The following is a 21,571-nucleotide window of genomic DNA, read 5'->3' as shown; positions in this document are numbered from 1 at the left end:
CTTTGGCAAATTAGCCCCGGCGACGAAACTCCTAATTCCATTGCAATACACACGTAAGCACTTACGTAGATGTTACACGCGATGTATGCAGTGTCAGCTTTCCGACGTTGCTGCCAGCAAGGTTTTACACCGATCTCAAAGTGCACTAGGATTAAATGTAATCGTTTAATATTTATATATCTATTAATATAAGAGCAGAAAAGGCACTTTGGATTCGACGTCCGCAAAATGCGTTTATTGAAACACTCAGCAGTCGAGAAATTCTGAGCTACACGTCAAATTATAACAATAAACGAGTAGTTGTTCCCGAGACATTTTTTAAATAATTAAAATAACAAGTGATATGTGCAAACTGTGGATACTTTGATCTAAATGTGAAATACTCCGATAGAAGGTAAGGAATAATAAAGCGATATCTAGTTGCGAAGTATAAAACACTTAGGTTCTTAATGGCCGTTGAGTTCGATTCTAACAATAGAGCAAGTCGCAATGTCGTGACCGAGCGAAAGGTATGCTGGAGTGGAAACGAAAGCACAATTAGCGTGATATCGTTATGACGCCGGCGAAATGGCGGTTTTGTAAGTACGTACTATCAGAAGGCGATTGCTAATTATCGTGAGGGGAATGAGATAAGCGGAGCCCGGCAGCGAAAAGCGAGTTAAAACGTTGCGCGATCTCGTGACCGCGAAAGCGTATTCGACGTCCATACCGTGCGATTAGTGCGATATCATTACAGTTAATTTCCCTAAACCCGGCATTTTCCATCGTACTGCATTTTGCCGCAGCGTATTTGCCACCGATTAGTAACTATTGCAGAAAAACCGGCGAACAATGTTAAATAAAAAAAAACGCATGTTAAAAAATAGAAACTGCAGTTGATATAAAATAAATATTCAATCGTTATTAATTATCAAATTTGTAATAAATACGTTATAAAATCGTGTTTTGCTTATTATGTCGGAAAAATACCCTGATGCTTAATAGAAAATAATCTCATCGGATAATCTCACGTTCAAAATAGTAAAAATGGCAATATTGTTTAATCGTAAGAAAATAACAAAAAAATGTTTAATTAATCCATATTAAAAATGCTTAAAAAAATAACTATGGGATTGGGAATTATTTGCAAAAATAAGTAATAAATGTTTAAAATTAGATTGTATATAAAACTCTTAATTTAAAAGTTATAACAAAACAATACATAATAAGATTAAAGACATGCAAACGCATGTCATCAACAGAGAGCGAATCACACACGTGAAATCTCTGTTGTTTACAACACCTACAATCGCGACGGGGATCACTTCTTTGGCTTCTTCGGGGGTTCGAGGCCGCTATCGTATTCGGAGGTGTTGAGCATTCTGACCCTCTTCAACAACCCCGTTCTTTGCCCGTCGCCATCTCGAGTCCTCTGCTTCTTTTGCGACACCCCGTCAGATCTGGAAGCGAAAGTAGCCGGCGTGCACTTTAATTCTCACATTAGGACTAACCCGCAATTTTCGATAATTCGACGTAAACGACATGTGGTGAGGACAGAGCGCGGTAATCGGAAATTGAGGCAAAAAAAAGGGGTAGAGGAAAAAAAGAAAACAGGACGCGCGCGAGCGCGCATCAAAACGCGACGTTACGCCCCGCGGATGAACGGAGGTGGGCTTCCACCAACTGCCGTACCAAATTTCATGTCCGCCACTACGTTTTTATCCGCCACTGCGCGTCACGCACGAAGTACACATTATCATGCTTTATGATCTACAATGGCAGCTCTCGTTTAATCGATAATTCGTATATAAGTTTCGTTGTTAATTTTGTACTAATGGATCGACACAATGTTTTTCAACTACAATGGAATTATGAAAAATGATATAAACAAAAAAATTAAGTATCTCATCCAAAGTTCGAATTATATCCCTCTAGGATAAGAAAAATATGTATATATAATTACGTAACAATACGTAAAGTAATTTCGGCCATTTTGGCAATTTATTCCATTAATTCAAATGAAGGAAGTTCCGTTTCCGGAACGAATAGTATTCAATCAAATTCTGTAAACTGAAAGCAGAAAAAATATAAATATAAAAAATATTCTATCCAATTGTAGAATAACGTTAATCGTTCCAGCTACAAAGTATCGATATACAAAACTGAAAATTTTCGCCGATCTTACAACGATCCTGGGATAGGCTGCGAGGAGGACGACGTGAAACCGCGTCAGGCATACCGTCACAAGCGCACTTGAGCTAAGATACGCACACAAACGTATAGGTAATCGCACCCACAGAGGCGTACACCGCGGTCGTCTCTCGATCCATTGGACCGTCAGCTCAGTGCCCGCCTTTCACCCATTAAAACTGACTCGTTCTCTCCCCGTGCGGAGGGCACCAGTCGGTTGCCCGTCGTGCTCACCCAAAGCACGCCCATTCAAATCGCATTAAACACGTTAATGCGTAATGCCGGTCTCGGGGAAAAAGATTCGCTGCGCGTAACGTAAAAAAAAAAGGGCAGATAGAAGCGAAGGAAAGAGAGAGACGGAGACGCGAATATGCCAGTGCAGGCAAATGATCGCCGGAGAACACAGGAATTATAAAGCTCGGTAAAAACGCGGGAGGTACTCGCGTGATGTGGACGACGTGATACATGAAGCAGAAGGGACGTTGGCGTAGAAATTACGAAGTACAGCGCCCGTGGTGGTTGGACTTGGCTCGTTTGCGACCGTGAAAAGAAAGAGCAACGGACTGAATGTATGTGTGCATATAAACCGGAGAGACATGGCAAGCAACAGATGTAAACTACTTCAACTACGTTAAGAGTCAGATAAGACTATTCGTGACCGATGTGATTCCTGGCAATTTTATATTTAAAATGAAATTAGGAAACCCATAGTGAGATATAACTTTTCATGTTAATACGGCATTAGAAATTACATTCACTGAAATTAAAAGCTGAATAATGCATGAATGGAGGGCGAGAAGCGTTCGTGTCAAAAAATCAGGGCACGCAAGAGGGCACACGTGAGCGGGGAAGAAGTGCACGAGTGGGTAGGTAGGTGACAGTTTTAGGATTTCGAGAACGCGAGCGAGACGGAACGACGGGGGCAAAGAGAGAAGGGAGGCTCGTGCTCGTCCCGTGGTTTCCGTAAATGGCGCAGCCACGACCGGAAGTGGCGGTCGCATCAGTCTGTTTAATAGCCGTATTGTATAATTATGAACAATGGAGAGATAGAGAGAGAAAGAGCAAAGGAGAGACGGAGAGAAGCCTGGAGAAGGGCAGAAGCCAGCAGAGTGCCATGTGAAATGCACACCGCATGAAGGTAGAACGTGAGAGAGAGAGAGAGAGAGGGGGGGGGGAAAGACAGAGCAGCGAGAGAAGGAATGAGACACATTTGTCGCGAGCGAGCAAGATGACGCGAGTTGGATGAAGTGAAATGGAGGTAACGCGGGGGAGAGAACGAGGGGACCACAACGAGGACGAGCACGATGAGAGCCGTATGGCTTATGGCTGCCAGCCACCGTAGAACACGTCCGCCCGTTCGTCGTACATGACGGATGACACAGAGCGACAGTTTTGATGCGTCCAACCTCTCCAGGAGCCGCACCGAGCTATCCCACACACAGCGTGTGCGTGCGCTACGCCTATATAAGCGCGCGGGGGTGGGTGAGGATCAGGGATGTGCGTTGCGGCTAACACGCCAAGCCACGCGTGAATCCGTCATTAATACCGTCACTCCGGAGACGATGGGCTCTGCAATCGCGCGGCTGAAACGTCAGCTGAGCGGGTCAACAGTCCGACCATTCGTGATGTCCTCTCCCAAAATGGGAGCATATTGTTTACCGCAACTGTGCGTGACGCGAAATGCGCGTTTCCGAAGTTATACCTGTACGTGACGCCTCGGTAGAGAGGGACAAACGGGACTTGGAAAATGTATCGATCGCGATTTTTGTACGCTCCAGCGCAAGATTAAAGACGATAGTGAAATACACTAATTAGAAAAAGAGAAAAATCTTGATACTTACGATTTGTACGACAAACGGTTGTCGTGCCTAGGTCTCGAGATTTCCTTCTCGCGGAGCTTCTTGCCGATTCCGCCGATTCGCTGCGGCGGATCCCTCAATGCGAAACTCTTGGCATAGTGACCCAAATGAAGCTCCTTTCGATTGAATATCTCGCGCATGTCGCGCGGATAACTCGAATAGAAACGCACCCACGAGACGTAGGCTGCAGAGGGGAAAGATTCTTATGTAAAATAAAACAATTATCTCTCCACCCACTCGTCGTTCCCATTGCGGAGATATGTGCATTAGATTACTTAGACGTGTTAAGTACGATAAAAAATGTACCAGCGTAATTACCCTCGCGGTGTTCTGCGATAATTATGCTTGAAGGAATAAATTATGTATCTTTTATTAATCGTGACTTTTAATACCGTCATAATGAACCGGTTACACAAGTATGCGTTGCAATTAATAGCGAAATAATTCATGTGGCCTCCCAAGACGGAGTGCGTCTAATGTGCGAGATGAAATCAAGAGGTGCCGCATCAAGTACACTTATCTCATCCACGTTTAAGAGGTCACGTGCAACTCTCGGACGTAATGATCAGTTACATGTAGTGCGCCCTTATTAATCGCAGTTCCATTAGGTGGTTCCACGGGGGTTGGGCTGCGCGATTCCGTGGGGTGTGTGCGCGCCCCGTGGCGGGCTATTAAGGGGCATTAACTGCGAGGAGGGGGTAGTCGAGTCAAGTGCTGCAGCTAATAGTCACCCTCGCGTCCCTTCTTAACATCTCTTGCTTGTGTGCACGGGTGAGAAACCCGAGGGATCTCTGGTCCTAAGAGAACTCGACATGTGCACACCGTTGGCGTTCCGTGTGAAAAATCTTTCAAGTTTTTAAGCGGATGAATTTGACCTCCGGTGGTTCGTGCCAAGTATCATAAGAAGAAATATTTCGCGTTTTTTTTTTTATTGTCGATTTCTCAAATAAATTAAAATACTGCTTGGACGTTATTCTTGTAAGTGCGGTATCTATTTCTTTTGAAAGATGCATGACTCAATAAATTTAGGTATACATTTCGCTTCGACTCTCTGTAGTATCTTTAATTTTCGGAATTCTGTCGCGGTTGGACTTATGTCTCAACGTTTTCCGTCCTGATTTCCGTCTGCTTCCAATCTTAGCTCCTCCCTTGCGCGCATAAGAAACACTACTAGAGTCTTTCTTGCAGCTTGGTGTCAGCGTTGAAAAGGGAGAAATGTTTTTCTCCATTTAGCACATAAATCACACGTGGGGGCGGTGTCTAACTGAGAAGCCGGAGCGGCGGGAAGAAGGGGGTGTAAGAGTGGGGTAGCATTGTTCCTAAGTGATGTAACTGCGTCTTATTGTATTTGTATCCTGTATCGCATTGTTAAGAGTCTCTCGCCACAAAGCGTAAGTGGTTTTGGCGGAAGTCACATTCAGTGGTTGGATTGTGTCGGCCACCCTCTGTGAGAGGCGCGCAAACGATATACACCGAATTCGATCTAACTCACGACGAGTGCGTGAGATTAGCCCAGTAGCGTCGCGACAATAATTAGCGAAACATTGCTTTTCTTTAGACAAACTTTTGTCTTGAAAGCTTGACTACAAATTGATAAAAAAAAAAAAAACAAGAAATGCAGGTGAAATCATAATCATCTTAAATTTATATAAATGCGATTCATTAGATCAAAGTATTCCAATTTGCACATATAATTATCTTAATAAATCTAAATAAAATAAGTTATTTGTACGAACGGGATGAGTTGTATAAAATCAAGCGGTCCGAATATTAGCTATTGTGCTACTTCTGCTAAGATATAATATCTAAAAAAATTTACACAGAATTATGACGAATGGAATATAGCCGAGCGACCGACACAAGGCTCAAATCGTATATATGGGATAGGAGTGAGGGATGAATCTCTCAGGTTAGTGGCGAGGGTCGCAACTCGGGGGTCGTTCTATAGAGCTGTACTTGCTATTGAAGACTGTTCAACTCTATTGGGGTGATAATGTTACGAATTAGCGAGATTTCCACTTCTCCGCTCGTCGAGCGGTCTCCGCATCGGTCGCGAATTAAATAAATTTCAGAATTGTCGCGAAGAACGTATCCACGTATCGCGCTATTTTCCATTGTTGCTTCTGTTATACGAACGTTTTTACGATCTTAATTCCAACACTATGCCTTGTATTATATCCGATGTACGACGCTATCACTGATTTAAAAACAGGTTTTTTCAATTCAAGTATATAAAATGAAAAATACCTGATATTAAATTATAACAAATTATATAATATAATGTAAAATTATAATAAAAATACAAATAAAGAATCTCAGAAAAAATATAATAAAGAATATGAGGAAATATTTAAAAATAATTTTTACTTATATTAAAAAATTATCTTTAAATAATTACTTAATTGAGTTTAAACGTGAGCAACTCATGAGTTACAACACTTAAAATAAATAAAAATTCTTGCAGTAAAAATATTATTTGCCCTACGTACTTGTCATGAGAAAACTTTCAACAAACATTTAAAATTATTTTTGTCAACGTAGGCACATATTAGAACAAACGAATGATAGACGTAAATGCTCCCAGTAGATATATCGAAAGATGTTAACTAATTTGTTATCCACTTCCTGCTTTCCTCTCATTCGCTCCCTCAGTTTCCATGCGAAAAGTGCAATACCGGGGTCACGAACGGCGGCAGCAATTAATCTATCAATCACTCGGTACGTGCGGAGGAACGGTCAAGTGGTTAGCTGTGTAACGTCACTCAAATCTGGGGCGGCTAAGCGCTCAAAAACCGTGGCTAACCTTCGTGTAAAGCCTCGGCTGATGCGGGACAATTTCGAAGCTCGAAAACCTCTTAGAAAGATTAATGGTCTCGAATTTCCTTTTTGGAAATGCTCGTCGTTCGCGGTTATAGCAATCGACGTAACACCGGTTGTTAATGCACTTTCGCAAAAGTATAATCCTCGTAAGGTAAGCAAGGTTCGTTTATGTTGTTATTACATTGCGTCTCAGTAAAACAAAACTTTCTCTAAAGCTCGTCAAATTTGATAAAAAAAATTTAAACTATATATTATATATATATCTGCATTCGTAAGAGCGACAAAGCTGCCTTTAGCCTTAAATGAAGTAATCGAGTAGTTTAAGAAAGCAACAAGTTAACTGATGATATTTATATGGAAAAGCAAATAGATTTGCGGGGAAAAAAAGTCATCCTGAATGTGAAGAGGGCTAATGTCGTCACTTCACGAGTATTAGACCGGGTATAATGGATTTATTATTGCAGCAAATAAATTCTTCTCCATAACGACCCTAATAGAGTAACCGTGGCATAGCAAACAGGATCATCCCTCCTCGTCCGTAGACTATGTAAATATCCAAGTGGCGAACGAGGCAAATGTGAAGGGAGACGGAATAAGAGCCCCATAACGTGTACGCGTAGGGGTTGCTTTATATGCGAGTGGGGTGCTCGCTGGAATTGGCTTAGTCTACCCTGAAAGTCAGCTCGCTTTCGTTACAATCCAACTGCGTCAAAGTAGATGTTCACTCATCCTTCGCAACTCCTCATCAACACTTTGCCTCTCACGAAAGCAAAGATTTAAGCTTTTATTGCATGCGCACCTCTTAAAATATACACGCGATTATATATGCTAATAATTAGGAAAGAATTACTATTGTATCACAGCAGTTTATGATAATCTGCCTTACTATTGCATCAATAAAGTTCAGCTGATATGTTCACAAGTTCAATATGTTCGATAAGTTCATAATGTTCATAAATATCATATCCGGCTTTTTAAAGTCTTGGTGATGATTAGGAAATTTATAAAATAAATAGTAGAATATATACGTTTCGCGTTATATAACGCGAATCATAAAATATTGCACTTACCTTTACACGCTTTCGCGCAAAGTTGCCGATTTTCCAACACTAAATCTTCAAAATCGTTTTGAAGGGCGACAGCCGCTGCCTGGACGGAGTTGTGCTTGGAAAGAGGCCCCAGTAGCTTGTCCAGGACATCGTTCATGTCCAGCTGCTTGATTCTGATGCGTCTCGACTCGAGCATTCGCACGAACTCGATTTCCGAGGGCGTCAGAAAGATTGTCGCTGTGCCGGAACAACCTGCGCGCGCAGTCCTACCGATTCGATGAACGTAATCTCTAGCGGAAATCGGACCGGTATACTGCACAACGCAATCTACCTTCGGCATGTCTAATCCTCGAGCTGCGACATCCTGCAATAATTAAAAAAAAAATATATATGTTATACACTTTGGACTTGACCGCCAATATCCATATCAAATGTCTTCTAAAGAGCCTTTGTTGAACAAAACCATCCAAGTACTACTTAACTAATGGTATTGCGACTATTCGCAAAATACGTCACAAGTAATTTATTGTATAAAAAGTCGTAGCTTTAAATCTCTTTTAGATTGAGATACAAAGTACTTGGAATTTGATATTAAACAATTTGGATGAGAACCGGAACCTCACGATTCCCCCGCAATTTGTCTGGAACAATGTCCTCGGTAGTTATCGCGTTCCGACTCCCCCTGAGAAGTGGCTCGTTCCACGAACAAGAGCGGCAACGGCGAGTCTGCGACCTGCTGGTACAAATGTCTTACAAACCGCGGCGATTTCTCGTTTTGTGGCGACGTGAATGCGCGCGGCTGGCAGCGGGCGCCCGCTGCGAGACCCCAACGGCGAACGTTTGAGCACGGCCCTGATTTCCTACGTTCGGCTAGTCGATGATTTACCGCGGCGAGAGCCTCACCGGGTCTCGCCGCTTGACGGGCCCCGGGGACTAATCCCAGACCACCAGTGGGGGGCGTCGCGGCACCCCGGAATTCTTTCGCGGCACGATACGGACGTGTATCCGTGTATTCTTATTACATCTTTTCCTGCTATTAATTCAACATACGTCGACGACGGCGCGATCCGGGCGCCAGCGTGAAGGAATACGAGAAAGGAACCCCCGACCAATCGAAATAAATGTCGATCGGACCGAATCTCTCGAGCTCACCCCGTGGTTCTGTTACGTCTTATCGCTTGATGAATATCGATAGAGCAATTTCCAGTTATTTATTCTGAATACTTTAATGAGAACAAAACGACGAAACGAAAAGAGAAATCAATGCCTTGAGTAGAATTTTATATAACATAGCATTCACAAAGCTAAATAGCATTAGCGAAACACATCACATGACTTGGATAACTTTCATGAATGGTCTCGGAATGCCCATTATTTAAACAATAAAAAATAAAAAGAAATAAAGCGATTTAACGTTTAATTAATTAATATATGCGATATTATCTTAGTGTACATTGTCACTCCACAGTTGACTTTGCCAAAGAATATTTCTTTGAAGTTCAACGCAAGCCTGTAATCGCTTGCAAGACGCCCGCAATCAGAGCAAGTGCACTTGGGGCATTAAAACGATACAAGCACGATACCTGCCACCGATTTCAACGCACGTAAGGAGAGCGGCGCGCCGAAGAGCGATCGATGGCTGCGATTAAGACAAACGATCGTTTAAGAAAGGGGCCGGGGATCGCGAGCCGCGGGATCGAGAACGGATCGCCCGCTCAAAACATCTCACTCGGGCCATAGATCACATCGTGAATCCGGATCCACCACCGCTGAGAGCCGCGGAACATTCCGGCCGCGGGTGCTCTCGTGTGGCTTTTCAACGTGGAAATTAATAACGCGGCCGTAAAACCTACGTGGTAGCGACGCCGTAAAACGTGGGCGGCTGCCATCGCGCATTCCGCGAATCAACATTAAGGAGTTAAATATGCCCGACGTCCCTCTAAGTACACGGTAAATTACTCCGCTTTCTTTCTTCTCTATCTCTCGTGTTTGTAACAACGTTGGCAATCACGTCAATACATTCGCGCGACTGGAATTCATTAGTTTAATAACGAGCGAACACGTAACATGTTTTCAGCAGCGTAATTACGTTTTTGTTTAATCTTTTGACATTTTTTTTTGTATCTTGATGATCTTGATAAATCCATTTGCTTTTAAGCACTTGGATATTTAAAATCAACAAGGCAAATTTAGCTTTGTAGTTAAGCTCAAAAATTTTCATATTAAAAACGGTATCACAGAATTAATGAGCAGACGATGAAATATAGAAATAAAATATACAAGCATATCTTATGATGACGAATCATGCATTGAAGATTGTTTAATCTACATTAGCATAACGTAACTGGAAAGAAATAATATAAAAAGTAACGTATAAAAGAATATATAATAAAGTAAATCAAGAAAATTAGTTTCTTGTTAGAATAAGCATCAGAATGTTATATCAATATTGCCGTAAAATATTGCAAATTTTTAAGCATCATACACTCGCTTCTAAAGAGATACAAAATATATTCGATCGTAATTTTAATCTTTCTACATGTTAATTGCCTCGCTTCATCGCAATAAGTATTATTATTATATTCACGCGGCGAGTAGTTTCTTTATTCAAAGTTTGTTTTGCCGGAAAAATTATGGCGTATGCGAAATCCCAGAGAGTGAATAAAACTGTGAGAAAAGAAAGCTATAAAGACGAACGAGTGTACGTTATGTTCAGAATCAATTTTGTAGATTCTGATCTTCTTGCTCTTCTTTGCAGGACGACTCGTGACACGGGTTTGAGGCGCAATTCGGGAGAACGGGTCGTCAATTAATCGCGATGTATAGGGCTTAACGAAGGTAGTGGAAAAGGATAACGAGGACCCGTGGCGAGATCTCGAAATTTTCGACTCGGACCTCGCGATTCTGTGCGAAAGATCGCCTGATGGAAAGGAATTAATTCTCAGATGCGTAAGTTGTCATTCGTTTGCGTGACGCCGATCGTGAAGTTCACAATTCGCAAGTCCTGCCGCGAGATTTAATACTTTCTTCCTTCTTTTTTTCTTTTACACGCGGTTCTTCCGATATCCGCGATACTTTCAGACACGTGAAAGCACCATAACAGTATTTCACACTAAAATCCAAATTGGTCGATGAAGAAATGAGACCCGCACGTCGTTTTATTTTCGACAGTCTATCCCCGCGTCTAATGACGAAATCGATCGCTTTCACCGGTAATTACGACAGTTAAAGCAGTCGTCGAGAGTTCAATGCGAATCAGAAAGTTGCTCTGTTATTCGACGCCAGATTAATTCGGCCGATGTAATACGAATGTAATTAGCGCCAGAGAGAAAGAAAGTTATCCGTTACTTCGCAAACATTATCGCGTCATGATTAATTGTGCTGTTCGCGGAATGCAATTAGCGAAACAGACACTTCTGTGGATATAACGCAAACAGGTAAATATTTTGCGTTTATAACGATAATATCTTTCCAGTAAAGATTTTGTTATAAAGCGTAACTTATTTTATAAACAATTAGTAATTATTAATGGAAAAGGCAAGGCTTTGTTATTGCAAACTTCAGACTCCTAAACAATCGCTTCGCGAAGTAAAGGAAGCATGGATACGGGGAACAGACAAATGATCGTAATTATACTCATTACGAAGGCTTCATGCGCCCGCATAATTTTTAACCTCCGAACACAGCGTGGGTCCAGAGGTATTAAATTTCCTCTCGAAAGAATAAGCCACAAAGTAATTTACAGTTCAGGGAGTGCCGACAGATATCCCTGGCTTTTCTTTCTTTGTTATCCTTTCGTTGCAATTCTCTCTTAATTTTTCAGCTCTTTCGTTTTTACACGCTTGTATTTTTTACATATATATATATTTTTTTTATTCATACAATATTTAAGTTTTCAAAGTGAATCGGCTCTCGAGTAAAATATCCTATGACGTGCAATGTATATTTAAGAGTAAACAAGTTTAAATATTTATACGCGGAAAAAACGATTTTAAAGTGTCTCAGAATTTAACTGAATACAGTGAAAATAATTTTGTAAAACAGTTAAATTGGTTGCTAAAATATCAAAATTTGCTACAGTCTTACTCATCATGCTTGAACATCCCACATAATTATTTTGATGACCCAATGAAATTATTTTCAAATCTGTATCTAGCTAAATTTTTAGATACTTCAGCAAAACCCGTTCTTTCCGTGCAATGTGCATAAGAGTAACGAGAATTTAATCACGTCCACGATATATTTGTAAACGTTCAAAGGAAGACGATATTTTCGATATAAAATATATGACGTACCGTACATAATAGTACTCCACTTTTCGCTTGACTGAAAGTTTTGAAGATCTCCGTCCTTTCTTTTTGCGTCATATTACCGTGCAGTTTAAAGAATTCCACATCAACTAGCGGATCGGAATCCTCGTCGTCGTCATCCATTGGTTTCGTAAGAACAGATGACAAAATTTCAGTGTAATAATCTACCATGTCTTGCGTGGCCATAAAAATCAGTATTTTATGTTGCCCGGGAGTCTAAAGAGGAAAAAAAGAAAGAAAACTTCTGCATTTGCGCGCGAGTCGTAAGTCGACATAACAATGCTGCATTGTTGCTAAAATGGAAGAAATTTTCCTACCTGACATCTTCCGGCGATGTAAGCGCTTAGAGTGACCATTCTTAATTTGGGCGGGGTGGCTATGTAATTCTGATTCACGCTTTGCGGAACTATTAGATCCTCGTTAATCTCGCTATCATTTCCCCCGCTCGTTTCTACGTTTTCTTTAGCCGCGTCAACGAAGATCGGATCGTGCATCGTGAGACCCGCCAATTTTTCAACGGCGTGCGTCAAAGTCGCGGACAACAATATCGTCTGCCTTCTCGATTGACTTTCATAATGTTGCTCGACGTTTGGAACATTTTCCGCTTTCGAATCAGATTCTCGATTCACAGCGGAACGCTTCACATCTTTTTTTCTTTTTTTCGACAGAACGGCATTAGTAGCCTGATCGCAATCGCTGTCGTCATTTGAATGATGTATCTGTTTCTTTTTACTACCATCGGTACTATTTTTTTCTATTTTCAATTTTACATCTTCCTTTGATATTTCTTCTTCATTTGTAAATATCTTTTTACTATTTTGCTTAAATATTTTCATAGCATCGTATCCCGATTCTTCGTTATTGGAGCATGATACTTTTAAAGCACTTACTATCCTGAATACACAATACGTATTGTAAGAATCAGTTTTTTAATCATTATAATTATGTCTATGTTATTAGATTTCTAATTTGTTTTTGTTAACATATTAAATAATAATTGAATTAATCTATATACAAAAGTTAATAATTTGCCGTTCTTTTGTAAAATAAAATAAAAATTAAAAAATAAAAACATACCCAGAAATATCCATTTCGTAACCCATATCAAGCATTCTATCAGCTTCATCCAATACAAAATATTTCACGTCATTTAATCTCAACGCTTTTGTGTGCTTTATGTGATCTAATAATCTGCCAGGAGTAGATACTAATATGTTACATCCCTTTCGTAACCGAGCCTTTTCCGCTTTTCTCTTTTCTCCACCAATTATGTAGCCTGGTACGATCCATGTAAAAGGCTAAAATTATTTATTAAAACGTAATTGTGATGATCTAAATGCTAATGTATTCAAAATTAATATTCGCCTGATTTACTTTAACCAGTTTTATAAAACACTCATATGTCTGCAAGGCCAATTCTCTCGTTGGAACAATCACAAGGGCCGACAAACCGCTATTTCTATTTAATTGTGGTCTAATTTTATGTAACAATTCAACAATGGGTAATGCATAAGCTAACGTTTTTCCAGATCCTGTCTGAGACCTTATTAAAACATCTTTGGCTGAGAATATTTGAGGGATCGCTTTTTGTTGAACCGTAGTCATTTTAGTTATACCCATATTTTGCTCTAAATTTGATATCTATAAGAAAAAATACAAACTGTTACTTTGTTGCAATTGCATTTTTTATTAAATATATGTGCACACAGGTACTAACCATATACGGATGAATATTGAGATCAGCAAAAGTGACCTCTGTAAAAACTGATTCATGAACAGGTTTTACAAATCGCTGGCCCATGGTTGGCACATCAGGATTATTGCCAAATAAGGAGGAAATTTTTCCACCTGTTCTGTGCATTAATTTTGGAGTTTTGTCTGATTTCTTGTCATTATTTACAATTTTCTCTTTATTTCTTTTTTCTTTCCTTTTGTTTGAGATATCTGTCATCTTTGTGTTTTTTAAAACAGATTTCTTGGCTATTTTATTTTTTTTGTCTGATTCAAAATTATTTTTAGAAATATTATGTTTCTGAGTTAAATTTAAAGTATCTGATTCATTCTGATTTTTTAATTGATTTGAAAATATATCAGAAAGTGATCTCTTCGATTCACCTTTTGAATCATCTATTTTTTTCGCCAACAGCACTCTATCAACATGTTCCTGTGTTGCTTTTGCAAAGGCCACAGGTGGTTCATTTGTGGAATCAGAGTTTGCGATAGAAGATATCTTACCAGATTTTAAAACTGATGTTTTCTTAGCTATTACTTTGGATTTTTTATCTGATTTAAAATTACTTTTAGAAATATTATGTTTCTGAGTTAAATTTAAAGTTTCTGATTCATTCTGATCTTTTAATCGACTCAAAAATATATCAGAAAGTGATCTCTTCGGTTCACCCTTTGAATTATCTTTCTTTTTCGCCATTAGCACTCTACCAACTTGTTCCTGTGTTGCTTTTGTAAAAGTAATAGGTGGTTCGTTTATGGAATCAGAATTTGCAATAGAAGATGTCTTATCAAATTTTAAAACTGATGTTTTCTTAGCTACTTTGGATTTTTTGTCTGATTTAAAATTATCTTTATGAATATCATGTTTCTGAGCCAACTTTAGAATATCGGATTCATTAAAATTCTTCAGTTGACTCGAAAATATATTGGAAAGTGATCTCTTTAATTCGCCCTTTGAATCATCTTTCTTTTTCGCTAATCGTGTTTTACCAGCATGCTTTGTGGCTTTTGTAAAGGACACAAGTGATTCATTTGTAAAATCAGAATTTGCAATAGAGAGAATCTTATCAGATTTCACATCTTTCTTGTTTGTTGCATTAGACTGTTCAATATTTGGCTTTATAGCTTTCGCTCTTACGCCTTTACCACGAGATGAAATCTGAGACTGTGGTACGTTTAAAGTGACAGAGTTTGTTTCTTTCAACTTTTTGGCAACAATAGCTGATAATGATTTCTGTTTAATTCTCTTTTTATACCCTGTCTCTTGTGTATTCGCATTTCTCTTTGATTCCTTGTTACCTAATACTGCTTTCTTGTGGAATGAATGATTCTTTAATCTTTTAATTGAAGTTGTAGAATATTCGGTTCTTTTCAATGTGCTCTGTCGACAAATATTTATCTTACGTTATTCATTAATACGTTCTTGTTCAATTATTTTATACGCAACTACATAAAATTTGCACAAATACAGCGTGTTTACAGCTGTTTCCTAACCTAATCTAACCTAACCAAGCCACCTACCTTCTTCTTCGTAACTGGATCTGCCGTTACATTTAAACAGATATCCATGTCTTGAATTGTCATCGGTATGCTTATTTAATACAAATCACTTTTTTCTTACGTGTGATACGCGGAAAAATAAAATGTACGCGTAAACTGTGAGAAAATATGAATGCACATACATCACATACATCTAGCACGTTGTAGAACCATGTGGCACACCGTGCGAGCATTCGCGCATGCGCGTATTTCGGAGCAAATCAATTTCCAAGAGACTAATATTAATATAAGAATATATATATTTTCTAATTTTTCATTGAATTTAATGATAATTATTTATATTGTATTATTATATGATTAATGTAAAATTGTACGTTGGATATGAAAAATATTAATTGTTTGAATTTACATTTTTATTTTTAAACAAGTATAGTAATTTAACATTAAGTACGTATGAATTTAATGAATTTATACATCATTATTATTCAATGTTAAATTTATATTTATTTTAAAAATAAAAATCACTTAAATAAAAAAATGCATTATTTTTTTTATTTATTCATACACTTCTTATAACAAAATTAATCAATTTTTAATTTTTATTAAATAAACATTAATTCATGCGCGCATACGCAACATGCATAATCTACATTTTCTACGTTTTTTCTAAATGCAGGACTCGCATTTAGATAAAATGTAGAAAAAAGAAACACGAAAGAAACATGTTTTATTTTAATAAATACTTTCTCTTGATAAGTTGAAACGACCATATATGCTGCGCGATAAAACTCCGACGTGTTTGATTATTGTGATTACGACGGTGTATCAGTAACGCATCTTTTTGAGTTTGGAGCAGCTAAGGCAACATTGTCGCTCCGATAGTCGAACAATACGGATCGATTCTGTTTCTCGTGAACGCCTGTTGAAGTCAAGCTCCTGTCCAACAATCATCACGTTATTCGACAGACGGAATGGTGTTAATTATTCATTAACAGATTCGGCAATTGTTGCCGGGGTCTAGATCGCGTGGTACTACGGTGCGCGAGATTAATTTCGGGAGATTGTCAGCCTAAATGTGTATTTACCTCCGTCCATGTGTGTTTACACGTTTTACAACGTATCGTGCAAGTGTTGTCTGACAAGGTAACACGAAAAGTGACGCCGATGAGATCGGGCATTTTGTGTCCGTGAGGCAGCGCGATCAGACGAAAAGTTCATTTCGTCATGGAGCATCGTAGATTATGTTGCATCAGTGTGTCGTTCGCGGCGAGGATAATCGGAGCATATACGATGGTGAGTCTGAGATTTCATGTGTTCTACTCTATATTCTTTTTATACATTCGCGGAGTTGTTACGGCACGCGACGATGTCTGATTCGCGTATTACATTATCGAATGCAATCGGGTACGATAGCGAAACGCGATATCGAGAAACATAAATGTTACGTTATGTTTATGTTCATAATTACAAAAGATTATTATAATTATATGTAAATGTTTCCAACGAGGAATATAAAACTTGGTTTACGATCTTCTTTTGGTAAACACGCACATAATATTTCCGGTACCGAGGTCAATAACGAATGATATTAATATTGAATTCAGAATCAAATCAATTGATTGCGAATTCTATGTTACTTTAAATTTAAAATACATATAAAATTATTATTCTAAAATAAATTGATTCTTATACTACTTTTGTTTTAGAGATTTTTTTTTGTTTATGTAAAATTAAATATTTCATAAAGAAATAATAAGAGTAATTTGTAAATAATTATCCGAATATTTTCTTCAAAGACGTACATGTCGCTTTAAAAATTTATATCAATCGCCTTATCAGTTTATTTTTATGTTTGTTTGTATTCAATACTTTTTGTTTATCTTTCTTTCAGTCCACTTCGATTTTATTAATAAACGTGTTAGTGAGCAACTTTTTCTCAAGAAACGGGGACGATGATTTTTTCGAATCCATCAAGACTTGGACTATTCTGGGAGTGAATTGGTTGCAGGCATTGAGATACACGCACTTGCAAAAAAAAGGTAAACCTGACATTTTTAGATGTGCGAATTGCTTCTACAAATGAATAGTATAACGTCATACATTTCAGCACAAGCTGCTTTGGTATGTTTCCTTGTATATGCTATCTCGTTTCTATTGGCGAGTGCATACCTCGCTTTGGGATCAATATCGGTAGGTATCTTAAAATATTGTATAAATATTATTCCTAAAAATAATCTAATCAATTTTAAATAATCCAAAATATCAGATCAATATTTAATTTGTGACGTCACGCGGATAAAGAAGCTATTGGATAAAAGAAAAATTGATAAATAATCTATCATACATTATATTTTATGTCTTTCTTTACTTTTATTTAATTTTAAATTTATTTATATTTAAATTAATTTAGAAATAATTAAATTTTGATAAATAAATTTTGAGGAATTTTGCAAACCTTTGTCTTTCTTCATTCTCAAAATATTTAGCAATAAAGTAGTGAATTCTTATAAAACACTCTGTTGGTAAGCAAAGTACACGATTTTTATTATTTCATCACTGTAAAGGTCGTAGCGACACCGTCGATCGAATACAAATTCATCAAGCGTTCTTTATTCGCTAGATGTATTTTGGGCACGTAACAGCCTTGTACTCATACTATATACCTCAACTCACTAACAGCCGTGTTAACTTCCGCGTACGTTTACAGAAGAGACACACGAGCGCCGTGCCTTGGATGTATTTGCAAATGATTAACGTGATAGATCAGACCGCGGCGCTAGCTAATTGTATAATATATGAGCGACAGAGTACCTTATATTTGTGGTACACTACTGTTTGCAGCATCTATTTGAGTAAGTATATTTCTTTTTTGTGATTCAACATAAATAATGCATTCGAATCACTTTGAATTCTAAATACAAATATATCCTGAATTACCTTTGCAAATTTCATATTTACTGCTAAATATGAACCAATCTGGTAATTTAATTTAAAATAAAAGCTTAATAAAAAATTGATTAAAAAATTGATTAAATAATTAAAAAATAAACTAAATAGGTATATACTGTTTTTGCTTAATATTATAAAGCAACTTTATTCAATCTTGTCAGAAATGTTTTAATAAAGAAAGTGTTATTAATTTAAAAATCGTATATGTTATCAAATCTTTCGTAAAGATAAACCGATTTCACAAAAAAATTATGTGTTCTGTAAATAAAATTGACGATATAATTCAACAAAAAAATGACATTTTTTCGAACGCCAAAACGAGATTGATCTATTGTTTTCTATAGTTTTTTGAATGTTGAAAACAAATTCAGTTTCTAAATTGCTTCATAATGTTGCAAAATGCAAAATTTCGAGTACTTTTAATTACAAATTTCGAGAAATTTGTAATTAAAAATGCAAAATGGGCTATTTTCATATATTTTGTCGCGTTATAATTATAATATGTAATGTGCTGCTAAAATTTATTGCAATCAAAATTAAATATGTTAGAACTTTAAACCCTCAAAAGAAAGAAATTTTTTGTAAATTATGTTAATAAGATATTGATGATTAAATAGAAAATTTATTGCAGTAAAATATTTATGTTTCTTTTTTTGTGCAAATTCAAACATGATTGAATTTTTATCGGCTTTATTTCACTACTTTGGCAATTTTGACATTGGATTTGTATTTATGTAATATGAAAAATCTCTATACATTAATTTTTCCAATAATCCGAACATTTTTAAGTTTTGATATTTGCCATATTCAATATGTACTAATTTGAATGTGTCCATTTTTTCATCAGATTCATATTTAGTGTCTAAAAAACCATTAAGTTTAAATAAACATATTTAAAAGCTATATTTAATAATTTGTCGTGATCTAATTTGCAGTTTTTCTAAAATAAAATATTTATTTAACTGTAAATATTTTATGAACCATATAATCAAAACAAAAAATTCCTTTTAAAGAATCTGAAAATTTTAGTAACATAGTTAATTTTGAAATGAATGTTGAAATGTGTAAAAATAATCTTTTTTGCAAATTCAATTACAAATTTGTCAAAATTGTGACGTGACAGAGCAATTTAAGGACTAGATTTATATTTAAAAAATTATAATAAATAATTGGTCTTGTTCTAGTGTTTTCTTTTTGTTGAACTATGTATTATAATTATATTCATTTAACAATAATTACAGTAATGAGCATATATTTTTGGATGGTCGTGGAAGCTGCTCGAAATCAATGGTACGACGAGCAAAACCAAACTGCGAATAACGAATCGAGCATGCTGGAGTTCGAAACAACGTCCACGACCAGTCTAAAGTCACCGTCCTTCCTCTCACAAAATTTTTCGATGTTTGAATCATCGCGTCCGCCGATGATTTTACCCAAGTAGCAGGAAATCCATAAAGAACCGTGGACAAATCTAAGACGATAAACTGTCGCCTGAGGCGAGTCGTTGCCAGAATTTACAAGATTGAGGGGGATATTTACAGAACAATATGAGAGGAAGACTGAAGTTTCTTTCTTAATACTCTAAACGTTATTTGCCATCATAACTTAAGACTCGTGTACTACGTGTAGTATATTTATTTACTAAATATGAACTAACTCATTTTGTAATATAAATATCTACTCATAAACATTTTGTTACGTTTAAGCCTAAGTGTAATATTTGAATATATATATGTATACGCATATATAACATCTATACGTTGCTCGGTTATTGACTTTTTGAATCTGTTAATTATAAACATTTCTCATGTTTAAACTGCGCGATGAAAATTTCTCTATAAAACAAGATTCACAAAAGATTATATTTTTTAATTAATTTAATTGGTACAAATTTAATTTGACAGCTTATTATTGTCTAACGTATTTAATCTTATTATTAGAGCGCGAAAATGTAATAAAACAAGATTTTGGTCAAAACACAGTAAATGAAATTAAATTTAAGTTTAATCAAATGCTTGAAACAATATAAATTTTAAATAAAAAATGCGGAAATTTTTATTTAAAAAAATATTTGATTGTTCGAGATTATTGAGCCTAATGTATTCATTCGTATGCTATTACGGTATTTCTGAGAATTTAGATGTTAAGCAGAAATCCATTGATCTTCCTTGCCTAATGGAATATACGCGAGTCACTAAACTTCGCTGCGGTAAATCCCGGTTTCGAAACGGGGAAAATGCATAATAATGCGGAGAGTAACTTCATAAATCAGTCGGGAGATGCGACTAATAGAGTGTATCAAATGCGCCCCCGGCGAAGCGTGCTTGCATAGAAAATATGAGAAATGGCCGCGTTTTACGTCGAAATACTTTTAAACTTCATGGATTTGAATCGCACGCGAGCATATTCGCTATACAGGATCGACCGTCTCTTCGGATAGAGGTCGATTTGTCTGAGAATGGGCACAACTTTTCGCAATACTCTTGAGAATGGTGATCAAGTGTACAATAGATGATAGAGAAAAGCTCTCGACACGATTTATTGGAGATGTTTGGTCATATCGATTTCACATAACGTATCTATGTTTGCAAGGAGGTATACTCTAATAATAGCATGTACGATATCTATATGTTATAATGCGTATATACTAGGGAATAGAGCAATTTATTATTTTATCAAATATAATAGCAATTGTATTTGATAAAATAAATGTTATTTCAAAAATAAATAAAAATTATAATTGCTCTTTTCATCTTCAGAAACAGGCATATGTTTAGTTAAATCTTGATAAATTTTAACTGTACATTTAAATGTATAAGTGAGGAATGGTTTTTTATCAGCATCTATAATTACATTTAGTCATAAAATATAATCATAAAATGTGATTAATAAAATTTTTGTTTTTTTTGTAATTTTGTTTCTAACAATTTATTAGAAACTTTTTTTTATCAATAACCTTATCAAACGTATTAAATTAAATTTTTATTGATAAAGAAAATAAAGTAAAAGTGAACAAAATGTATTCGACAAGACAAGACAAGAGAAGAGAGAAAACAAATGTTTTTTTTTTCCATTAAACACAAGCTGTTCGATATTTTGGTAAATTATCTGTTCCCCCGTGACGAGGAATAATACTTTCGGATTTTTCAGTCGTCGACACGGTCCTAGAGCCGGGAACAGACAG

The 21,571-nt window shown here is 36.8% G+C and overlaps 2 protein-coding genes across 2 annotated transcripts; one reads left to right on the top strand and one right to left on the bottom strand.

Moving 5' to 3' along the window:
- Positions 1-1,139: 1,139 nt before the first annotated feature.
- On the bottom strand, positions 1,140-15,675 carry LOC105201986 (probable ATP-dependent RNA helicase CG8611). The gene is made up of 9 exons (XM_011170311.3): positions 15,460-15,675; positions 13,925-15,319; positions 13,582-13,848; positions 13,285-13,505; positions 12,525-13,101; positions 12,193-12,423; positions 7,919-8,261; positions 4,011-4,212; positions 1,140-1,439 (listed from the first exon to the last, which is right to left on the bottom strand). Exons 1-9 carry the CDS (start codon positions 15,520-15,522, stop codon positions 1,301-1,303), a joined length of 3,438 nt encoding a protein of 1,145 aa, XP_011168613.2. The 5' UTR covers positions 15,523-15,675; the 3' UTR covers positions 1,140-1,300.
- Positions 15,676-16,249: 574 nt separating this feature from the next.
- On the top strand, positions 16,250-21,251 carry LOC105201985. Its single transcript, XM_011170310.3, has 5 exons — positions 16,250-16,731; positions 17,330-17,477; positions 17,546-17,628; positions 18,146-18,290; positions 19,629-21,251. The coding sequence occupies exons 1-5, from the start codon at positions 16,663-16,665 to the stop codon at positions 19,826-19,828; spliced, it is 645 nt and encodes a 214-aa protein (XP_011168612.1). The 5' UTR covers positions 16,250-16,662; the 3' UTR covers positions 19,829-21,251.
- Positions 21,252-21,571: the final 320 nt, after the last annotated feature.

This window comes from Solenopsis invicta, chromosome 1 (assembly GCF_016802725.1).
Source record: "Solenopsis invicta isolate M01_SB chromosome 1, UNIL_Sinv_3.0, whole genome shotgun sequence".
Classification (NCBI taxonomy): Eukaryota; Metazoa; Arthropoda; class Insecta; order Hymenoptera; family Formicidae; genus Solenopsis; species Solenopsis invicta.
This window is presented reverse-complemented; position numbering and strand designations above follow the sequence as displayed.